Source organism: Elgaria multicarinata, chromosome 7 (genome assembly GCF_023053635.1).
Source record: "Elgaria multicarinata webbii isolate HBS135686 ecotype San Diego chromosome 7, rElgMul1.1.pri, whole genome shotgun sequence".
Lineage (NCBI taxonomy): Eukaryota > Metazoa > Chordata > Lepidosauria > Squamata > Anguidae > Elgaria > Elgaria multicarinata.
In genome coordinates this window covers 64,457,880-64,469,073 of record NC_086177.1, presented here as the reverse complement: position 1 = coordinate 64,469,073, position 11,194 = coordinate 64,457,880, and the positions used below count along the sequence as shown (strand labels likewise).

The 11,194-nt window shown below is 39.8% G+C and overlaps 1 protein-coding gene across 1 annotated transcript; it reads right to left on the bottom strand.

Annotated features, from left to right (window-relative positions):
- Positions 1-4,499: 4,499 nt before the first annotated feature.
- On the bottom strand, positions 4,500-10,093 carry PPDPFL (pancreatic progenitor cell differentiation and proliferation factor like). The gene is made up of 5 exons (XM_063130709.1): positions 9,882-10,093; positions 8,686-8,788; positions 7,643-7,735; positions 6,939-7,038; positions 4,500-5,843 (listed from the first exon to the last, which is right to left on the bottom strand). Exons 2-5 carry the CDS (start codon positions 8,738-8,740, stop codon positions 5,831-5,833), a joined length of 261 nt encoding a protein of 86 aa, XP_062986779.1. The 5' UTR covers positions 8,741-8,788; positions 9,882-10,093; the 3' UTR covers positions 4,500-5,830.
- Positions 10,094-11,194: the final 1,101 nt, after the last annotated feature.

Here is an 11,194-nt window from a genome sequence, read left to right as displayed (position 1 = left end):
AAATTAGTTCTATTAAATGGAAAAATAATAAAAAAGATGAATTCCATATTAACTGGAAATATATTATCATTCTTTTTGTGTGTGTACTCCATGTTCAGAAACTTTAGCTTAATGCTTATACCAAAGAACCTTGTATGGGCGGGGAGGAGAGATACATTTGCTACTCAGTCTGCTCCCACAAAGATGAAGTCCTACAGGGAAGAAGCGGAATAAGAAGTATTGATCTTCATAAAAAACATCACTCCATAAAGCTGCCTAGGGTAGAATGAAGACAGCTTTAAGTTGCTATAGCTTAATTTACAGAGACCTAAAGCTGATCAATTCACTGAAGGTTTCTTCCCCCGCCCCCCAAAAAACCCTGTAGAAGTACAAAAGCTACACAAATTGCCACTCTTGACTGTTCTTTCTCTGCTGCAAGATTTGATTTAATGGTCCAGTGCACCTTACCCTGGCAAAGCAGTGCCCTGTGCATATTTGGTCTCTGCTGCTCATGACATTAAAAAGATGTAGACAACCTCCAGATGTTTGGGACTACAATTCCCATAAGCCCCACCCAGCATGGCAATGGTCAGGGATTATGGGAGTTGCAGTCCAAAACAACTGGAGGGCACTGGGTTGCCTACCCGTAGCATTGAGAGAGTCAAGACCACGTAATACTGTACTATTCAATGTCCTTGTGACCTTTCAATATACGTGTAATAATAACTGCTTGGGGTGATTGGAGATATGGATAGCAGAGGAAAGAGATGACCTTGAACAGCCCCGCTTGCAGTAGAAAGTGATGCTGATTTAATCATAGTGGCACAAGCCACTGTTTGCACCATCGCCGCCAAAGTACATCCATAAGACTGAAATGTAATGCACTTTGCCCATGTTCATCCATTCACTTACACAGTACTTCACAAATCTATGTTGAAGAACATTTTTTCACTCTATGCATTCCCAAAAGAGGAACATTGGCTGACGTTGTCAAGAGTATTACAAATAAATATGAACATAAAATATGATTTACAGGCCCGGTAGTTTACTGGCAGCCAATTGCAGTTCTTTTAGCTAAGAGACCCCAGTTAGCAGCCTCAGTCCATGTGTTCAAGAAAGGAAAAAAATATAAACTGGTGCTGATCTGTTTGCTGCTGCATTTCTTTCATTCTTTTTTCTTTTCCTATTTTTTCCTGCCCTTTCTATGTGTGTTTGTTTTTAACAGTTTATTGGATTGTTTTAAATTCCCCAGTACACTACAAACAGTAAGCCCTTCCCCCTCCATCCACCCCCCTGCCCTATGTTCCCTCCCCTTTAGGTTTCCTCCTCCCTTCTGCATATTGTCCTATATTTAGGGAGCATCCCTAAGGGCCCTAGATAGTGAGCTTCTCCACACAAGCTATTTATTGCACACTCATGATTGGTTAATCACGGAAGTTTGTGGGTCCTTTTCATGATGCCATCAACCTCTGATGCCTCAGGCACTGTTTCCAAGCGGGAATCTGTATTTTAGAAAACATTGAAAATGCTGCAATAAATAGAAAACACGCTAGAAAACAGCACCATCTGCTGGTGGTAGAATTGAAACCTATAGGAAGGGGGTGAGCATGTATTTTGCTGATCCTTAAATCCTATAAGATTCCAGAAGACTTTGGCCTGGTAAGGCTGTGGGATTTTTGTTGAATGTTGAGAAGACTTGCATCTGAGAGGCTATAGGATATTTCATTTTCCCTGATCTGAGGTTGGTGAATCATCCTTCTGATGATTACCATCAGAAGGAAGGTAATTGGTGACCCACCCACCCCAATCTCTTGCAACCAGTTGGAAAGAACTGCTCCATCTGGCTTCCAAGAATGACCATTCTCAAATTACCCAACAAACTTTCATGGCTCTGTTGAAGCTCCCTATGTAGTCGGTATGACATATGACAATACGGAACACTATTTTAGAAAAGAAACAAATATCAAATATAGTGCAGAAGTCACTGAGGACACAGTCAAGTAATTGGATCTTATCCTCATGGATGAAATGGCATACAGTTAAAATATGATGTGCTGACAGGCCACAGGAGTTATAAAATTAGTATTATATAATTAGCTGCCCATTCATTCTGCTACAAGCTTTCCACATTGAAAAAAAGTCCCCATGCTTCCAATAAGCAATACTTCATTGCAGACTTTAGTGGTATATTAGCCAGTAATATATACCAGAGAGGGGTTCTTTCCAAACATCAACCAATTAAGCTCTGACTTTCGGAGTCAAAGGAACGCCTAGGACTGTCACTCAATTTAAGAAAACCTCAGTCAAACAAATTAGATTGAACTGATCAAATTAATTTCCATATGATGAAAATAGTTCTGACCTATCTAGGGTGACCATGTGAACTACATTACAGAGGGCATCTTTTTTTTTTTTGAAGTTCCAACTCTGGTTTAAAGATAAAAGAACCATCAGGAGAGAGAGCAGAAGTTTGAAGTTGCCCATCAACAGTGAGCACATGGACTGAAGGCGGTGGCCATTTACGCATCTCCAAAGAAGAGGACATATAAAAAGAGAGCAAAAAGGGGCACGGTTTTGCATGTGCTAATTTATAAGTATAGATACAAATCTGGAAATTATTACTATAAATAAATAGAAATGCGTCTCACCCTACATCATGGGGAAAACTATGGACAAGTGACCTATGTACCTACTCTGTCTGCTGTCCAGTTGTTAAGTGTTGATGCGCAGCTTCAAGTCCCCTGGGCTCTGCCATCTTATGGCTCTTCACCTTTAAACAGGACTTGGAATGGACAGCCTTTTAGATGTAGGACCATCCTCTGACAGACCCCCAAAGAGAGGATTACCCTCTGTAACATAGGACATCACCTGGTCACAGTGTCTTTCCCATTCCTACTATGGCAATACGTATTGTATTTCTATGTAAATGATAGTAATTTAAATAAAAAAATAAATGAGCACATGCATATTTTATGCAAATCTGTGTTATCTTTTGCCTTCTTTTTTGGCAGTGTTTAAGTGGCCAGCTGACCGTTACCAGTGACAGTAGTTTTTTCTTTGTTCTACATTGTTCTTGTTTCATTTTGGGGTTTTTTGCTGCTGCAATGGGCAACAGTAGCATCTTTGTTAACAATGGCCAATATTTTGCATCCTACATAGTAACTAAGGACTAGCATCCTTCGGGAGAATTTTTTTGGGGGGTGGGGGGGATATTCAGAGAAAATTCTGCAAAGTAGCTTTCTTTTCTAGGGCAGTAAGAAAAAAGGGGAAATTCCCAGAAAAAAAAATCTGAGAAATGTTGCTTCGGCTCTAGCTATTTCTGTAATTGTGGCAGCACCTTTTACAGACACTACTATCGTAAGAATTGCTGGGCCTATCTTTGGTCATGCCGTGACCAAATACCACAACCACTGAAATCAGTAATCCACTTTCATGTCCCCACCACCCAGGAAAAAAAAGTGAAGGGTCAGGTGGTGACACAACCCAATATCATGTCAGAGATTTGCCTTAATATTATGGAGGAGATAGAAAGTGTAGATGTACTGCCTTCATGTATCACCTGGTTCACTTCTTTTTTTACTTGTAATATAGCAGTAACACAGATATGTGTAACGATTCAGTTAGGAATACCACATTCCTAGGGCATTTATATACTGCAGAGGCTATAATAGGGCATTTGGTAGTGTTTGAATCTGACCCAGTACATTCAATCAATTTTTCCCTTTCCCAAGACCAATTTATCACTTTCAGAAAATGATTCGGGGGGGGGGGGGGTCCCAAAGATTTTGCAATAACCTCGCAGCAACTTGGGGGGGGGGGAGAGAAATATCACAGATTTATCAGAGTGAGCTTTTTTTGTTTCATTTTTTGTTAGAAAAGCAATATGCATTGATATTAACTGATTTGGTATTCTTCCGTACATTTTAGCTGCTGTATAGTTTTTCAGTGGCAGTATACCCAATAGCTTTTTTCCAGTGGCAGTATACTCAATAGCTTTTTATATATACATTTTTCATCAGTCTCCTGCTGAAGGTTTTTCCCCTTGGACACATGGAATCAAAGGAGCATGTTTTATTATTTTGTAATAAACTGTACCTTGTATATAGAACTGTATTTTTATTTTTGGTAACGTATTCCACAGCCCTTCATTCTTTCCTTGCATTTGTGCTTCCCTCCTAGTTTGTCAACTATATTATTGATCAAACTATCAAACCATCACATTATGTGAGCAGCTTTTTGATGGCTAGGATAGAAATCATATGAAATCCTCTCAACACCTATGTCTCAACAGATGAGTCGAACAGAATGAAGTTTTGATCATACTACTTTGACTGTAGGAAATGTGACCCAGTAGTCTCAGAAATCCTTGACTGATCAGGCTTATTGCTAATCAGCTGAAGGAAATGTCTAGAAAGCAATTAAGAATTGCTCCTTAGCCAGTTTTTCCCAACCACCCACAAAATTCCAGGTAATTACTGTGAATGGCGTCTTGTTCATAACAAGCAGAAAGCATATTTATGAAGCTTTATTAATACAAAAAGTAGTAAAAAAAATAGTTAATTCTGTACATTAAGACATTGCTCTGAAAATACTATACAATACTTTTTTTTACAAGTACAAAGATGAATAAACTGTGAGTCCACAGATCAAAATAGACTGTCTTTTCTTTTATGAACTTCAGTTCTTGTCTACATTTATTTACCATGCATTCATTTTCTCCCATTAGATTCTCTTTTCAAAGCAGTATGTGTCTCTAGACATGGCAAGTAAGTAGCATAATCATAAAGCAAGATTATAACATGATGAGTGCACAGGATACTACAGATCTTTAAGAATAGGAGTCATCATCTTGGCATAAGTCTTTAAGAAAAATAAAAGGATGTCAAACAAAAAATTAGTAACAGCATGATGAACTATGTGGCTTTTATAAAGTCCATAGCTATTTTCATCATGTGATAAGACTATGTTTACAGATTATTTCAAATTAGTAAATTACTACAAAGGACGAAGTTCTTCCATCTACTGAATAGTTTTTTTAAAAAAAGGAAAGTGAACAAGCCTGAATTCCAGTTGTTGTTCTCTGCTTTTAAAGCATATATTAATTAAATACAAGTCCTTTTGCACAGTCCTCTTATATTACCTCCAGTTTGAAGATGTAAGTTGTGGTTTAAATTGCATTCCATGACTCCGATATCAAAACAGGTGCTAGTATTATCTATGTGGATGAAAATTCCAGTGAAATCCATGGAACCTACTTCCATGTAGTATGTTGAGCACCAGAATATATACCACTGCTTTCTTTAATGGAGTCTTCCATAAATAAAGGTTTAGCAAGTTTCCTTTTAAACTATGACAAATAGTACTTAAAAATTTATATTTAGCACTTTTGAACAAACTTAGCTTAAACAAAAGTATGGAGTTAAGCTAACTTCTAAACCTATGAGGAAAATCTGTTTATTTTTCTGCTAAAGAATGAACCATTGTGCTTGAAATTAAGACAGAATAACTTTAAATCATTTTGTCCCAGACAGTCTACAGAAGCTTTTCAACTTAGCAAAGGAAAAACTGGGTAATTAGGAGACACTCCATTCCAACAAGATGTTTCATTTGCATTTCTTCCAATGATAAGCAAGTGTCATTATGAAATGTAGAACACCTGCTTACTATCAAGAACTCTACAGCAGATATGGAAAGCTGAACTGCTGATTGCCTTACAAATAACCTATGGATAAATCCTTGGGAAAATGCATTTCTCCTGTAACTGATGTTTCAAGTAGTCTGCTTTCTTCACACAAGAAATGAGTCTGTGTGTAATGTCATTGTAGGAAGAATCCTCATACTAATGTCCAGGTCAGCTGTTAGCACTGTCAAGAAATAAAATAAATACGTTATGAGAACAATTAATTATAAAAGTTGGTATAAAAATTACTGGCAAGTTTTTAGTAGAAACTATAATAAATTAGTACAATAAAACCCTTAAAGATTTGAGTTTTTGAATCTTTAACTTCATTGTACAATTTGACGATATACATTATAGGTTGGAATTCCCCATTAATCTTTGTATTTATTTCTAAAACAGCATGACAATCTGTGTTTGCACACCAGTCGGGGAGAAAATAATTTCTGGATCAATAAAGTCATGATACTGGTCACACTATATAATAAGCTTGACTGAAAATATTTAATGATTTTTGTTATCAAATAATCATTTTAGTAAAAATAGAGATTGCAAATGAAGGACTGAAATCTTACTGTTTTTTAAAAAATTCATCTGTAATACTGTTTTGACTTGTAAAACAAACTTACTCTTGCATATTGATACTAACTGCCTTCTTTTGTATCTGGTCACTCTAGTATAGCTCCTACAGCTTTAATTGCTGTGATGAAGAGGGAATTTCACCAGGAGCTGCATACATACAAATGACACCTGCTGAAATTCCTTTTTCTAAATTACTGTTAAAGATATAGGAGTCCTGCCCTCCTTTCCATATGGTCACCCTAGCTTTAAATTCATATTTCCAAGTTATGAGGTTGGGGATGGATCCAGACTAGTCATTCCACGTTTGGAAGGGCTCCCTCCATTCACAGAAGGCACTGGGGTTCAGAAGAGTCTCTCCACTGGAGGAAAAGGGCAAGGAGGTGATCTTTGCTGATTCCCTGTCCCCCTTGCACCTCCCTGTACTATCTCTAGAGGGGTTTGACCACCACCCCTGGAGCATCTTTTCAAGAACCACAGGAGGGATGGCTCCACATTCTCTTCATCCAGCATGAAGAACTCTGCTCATCGCTGTTTTGGATCCAACCCATTGTGCTTTAAACCACAGCTAAAATTAGCATCAGAATAATCCATGTAATCCTTGTTTTAATATAAAGCAGTCATATTAACATGAAATTCACCTACATCCAAAAGAACATTAACTCAAATGAATCATGTCCCTCAGGAGAGAAGCCATTCTTACCTGCTAGCTGATAAGGTTTTCCTGCCAACCTTCTGAGGAATTGATTCACAGTGGAAAAAACTTTTTATCCACCAACACCTTTCAAACACTTCAGGTAAACCTATAAATGTAAACATACATACAGTGTCAGTGAATATCTGAATAGTAAAACCATAAAGCCACAGAAAGGCTATTAATTTTAACCAAGCAGCAATACTAGAGGAAAGCGAAGCATGGATAAGAGAACAGTCTTATGGTTCCTAGTCAGCATCCAAAGTTCCTGCAGCGGCTTCCTCTACAAAAGCAGAACTCCAACCTCATTTCAGGAGCATGCCGGTGGGAGGGGAAGGAGTGGCAGAAGATCTAAAGGATCCCAAGTCCTCCCGACCATGCCCTCATACCGAGCAAATAAGCGCACACAAGAGCACATCTAAACATTTCCCTTCCATTGCTGGCAATAGGAGGGAATTATTTTTCTTCTGTCCAAGGATGAAAGAAAGATATCATAAGCCCAGACTCCCTCTCTACTTCCACCCTGTTGGCAAATGCCAACAGGGCATAGGAAGGAACAGAGTGCACCAATCTCGGAGTGCTCCATCAAGAGTATAGGTATGTTCTCTTAAGTCTCATCAAAAATGTAAAGAATTGCACAGTTGAAGATAATAATACAAGTGATTCCCATGATTTCTGGATTATAACTAATAACTTTAAAAGAGCCACAATACCATGGGGGGACTTTTCCTGGTCTGAGAAGGTCATGGGTTCAGAACAGCAAGATGAACTGCTTGAAGAAACACTGGAGTCAGAATTCAGTCGGGCTGTGTGTGTTAAAAATAAGTTTACATTACATTTAGGAAGCACTTTACATTCAACATCAAATGTAGACCAGTGCTTGTGATTCAAACTGTCCTTAAGGCAGGTTCAACAATATTTTATATGTTTCAAGGAAAAAAACTGAGCCGTTCTTAAAGAATAAGGCATGACTTGCTAACATGTATCCTATGCCTACTCTTTCAGTCAGGGGCTAATCTTCTAAAATTTTATTATCAGATGATAATTGCCCTTTCAGAGAAGGAAGGAGGCAAAAGTAAGATTGAATTAATTCAAATAAGAATTAGATTAGGATAATACTATCAAGATTAATGGTTTCTTCAAGAAACAAAGAACAAATGTTAATCCCTCAGAATCATTTAAACATAAACAGAGCTGGATTTAAGGGGAAAGCAACCCAGTCAGCTACTGGGGGAACTGGGTTTGGAGATACCAGATTCAGGGTGGTAATTGTCATGGACTATTATTACTTAGCTTTCCACTAAACAGCTGGAACAAATACTACCAACTGGTCCTCCCTCATTTTGGGGTGCATGTTTTTGTTGTTTTAATTCATGAGAACATTTTCATTAGTGTCTACTCAACAAATAGTGACTGTGTTACTGATTGTGATCACAGCCATGTGTGCAAATTCAGCATTCTATATGACAGGGATAAATCAAACATGCAGATTGTGCAGCAATGCCTTGAACTGGGCAACAAATTTAATTAAATAATAACAATAACAACATACTCTGCTAAGCTGAAGAAATGGAGGTAACACTCCTTCCTGTAGTGCCTTTGGGTCTAGGGCCAGCCTTAGGAATAAATTCCCAAGCCTTTCACAGTATACACACTATTCATGCCATTTCTTTCTACAGAAACGCATAAGTTTTGTGATGTCAGTCTCCACCAGACCATAAGAAAAACACATGCAATTTCAAGACAGAAAACTTACTTCGATAGTACTGGTTCTTGGCCAGAAGGGAGCCAGCTGAAGGCACAGCTGCCATTGCAATGGTGCTACCCAGTAACAAAAGGCAAGGATTATGTGAGGGCACCTGCAGGTCAAAAGAAAATGGGAGAACCCTATTAATTTTCTAAACCACGGTGCATACCAGCATATGGATCTCTACATAGCTTAGAATTGTATTATTAATTGTGATTCTAGACCTTAGACTCATTCGTGGATATTTCCCACAAGTAGCCAAAGACAACTCTTGAGGCTCTGGTGACTGGTGTGGGCATTTGTAAAGAAGGCAGAAAGAGGAAGCTCAGATTATTTGTTCAGCTAGTTCAGTAGTGCCTGCTCTGTTTGGAAGCAGCTCCCCGTGGTTTCAGCCAAAAGGCTTTCACATCACCTGCTACCTGAAGTTGCCCAGAATTGAAGCCATGGCTTTCTATATATGAAGTATGTTCTCTGCCACTGAGGTATGCTTTAACTGGGTTTTCTATGCTGCTCCATTATTACACTGCTCATGTGAGTTTACTCTATTATGCAAGCCTGGACTGCTCAGGTCAGAGACAATCCATAGTATTTGAATCTTCCACATAATATTCAGGAGCAGGGGAATTGCTCGAAATTCCTACTGAAAAATTATGGCAGAGTAACATTTTTGCTCTAAAAGCTTCAACAGCACAAAACCTTTAGAGTGTTTTTTAGAATGTTTACTTCAAAGCCATAATGCAAAGGAACAAGTATTGGATGATCCACTGATAAAACTTAAACCAAGGGCAACCTTTGCAAACCAGCTTGGGGGTATTGTTCTCCCGTTTAATTGTTATTGTTATCAATGCTGTATTATTTTACTAACTATGTTTTATTGTTTGCACCCTGCTATGGGGTTATTTTGTAATGAAAAGCAGGTATGAAATTTCTCAGATAAATAATCATAAACGATATTATTTTAAAATGAAAGGCACCATACAAAAGGGCACAATGCTGGCAGGGGGATGCTGGGGCTTTTTTTTCTTCTGTCTAAACATACATGGGATTGCACCCTAAACCAGTCAGCTTTGATAGTTCCCATTAGTTGGAAAACAAACTCCAGAAGCACTTATTCTTGTCGAAAGTTTGGGCATCCCTTCACACAACAACCCCAAGGGAAGGGGAGAAATCAATAATACAGAATAAGTAAGCAGAATCCACTTTACCTGGTTAACCCCGTTTCCTCCTACGCAGCACCTTCTTCGAACACCTGAGACCTTTCCCCCCCGTTCAGTGGCAACGGCTGGAGTGGATTCTGCCGCCCCTTCGCTCTTCGGGAAAACAAACCTCGGCTACAGCCGAGAGCAGCAGTCAGATAAACGCGTCGCTTACTAGCTCTACCGGTGGCGCTCACTCACGGCCGACCAAACTTCTCGCTTCTCACGTTTGGCTCCAGGGCTGGCTTTATATAGAGGAGTCCCGGGCGAGGAAGCTGGAACTTGAGCCCACAAGCCAGGATGGTGGGGAGCGGCGGGCGCAAGCCAACTCGCTTCTCGCCCCGGAGGCCTGACCTCGCTCAACCCGCCAGGCCGGGTAAAGTCTCTTCTCTCTCCCTCCCCGCCCCCGTCTGTAATAACAACCACAATAAACAAACCAAGGCGCGCGCTCTGGGCACGTGCTGCCTGGTTGGTGGAAAGGGGGAGGAGCGCGTGCTCTCCCCGCTCGCTCCGGGAATCTGCCCTTCCCAACCCTCTGCATTTCTCAACGGGTTCAGAGTCGTTGGGGTTGCAAAGGCAGCCCTGACGCGCTGGCTGAGTTCGGATGACACGCTAATCAACCGGGGGGGGGGGGGGGGTAATAGGGACAGAATGGGAAACAACCATTGATTATTAAACTCTATCCCACGAGCGTTTTATTGCATGCTCGTTACTGGGCACTCACGGAGTTTGCTCAGGTACCTTCCGCGCCCCTTCTGCCCTTGCTTGCCCGGCAAAAAAACCCACCTCATTAAGTCCATTTTAAAAAAACCTAAATCCCTGCTCTCTCCTGCTGTGTGCAGGAGAAACAGCGCCATTAGAACAGCGGACTCAATAGGTCTCCTGCTTATTCTGTACTTCTTCTTTTGAAAGAGGAAGTAACTTGAGAAAGGAAGTAAAGAAGGGAGGTAGGGAGTGTATGAACCCCGGGTGTGATGGAGTTTATTAGCGTGTTGTCGGAACTCAGCCAATAGTCCTTCCCTCCAGATGATTAAACAGCAGCCACGGGGTTAGCTTTTATGTTCCATTTTAACACGTGGCATGAGAAAAAACTGTTTTAACACGAGAACTGCTTCGCATGTTACACTTTACAAACAGTGATGCAGCTGATAATTATATATTCCCAATTACCAGCCAGAAAGTGGCAGGTGAGGAGGACAGCAGAAGCAAACCCTGTTTTATTCTTGTAATTATGAGGGTGCTATCTATGATCTGAGTTAGTTAAAATGCAAAACTGCACATGCTCATATGATGATGATGGTTAGGGTTGGCAAACATTCTAA

Excerpts from the sequence above, each read along its gene's own strand:
- PPDPFL (XM_063130709.1), bottom strand. The coding sequence starts at position 8,740 with ATGGCAGCTGTGCCTTCAGCTGGCTCCCTTCTGGCCAAGAACCAGTAC. Across the intron at positions 7,736-8,685 it reads CAAGAACCAGTACTATCGAA|CCCGACTGAATTCTGACTCC; the intron begins GTAAGTTTTCTG and ends TAACACACACAG. Across the intron at positions 7,039-7,642 it reads CCAGGAAAAGTCCCCCCATG|GTTTACCTGAAGTGTTTGAA; the intron begins GTATTGTGGCTC and ends TTACATTTATAG.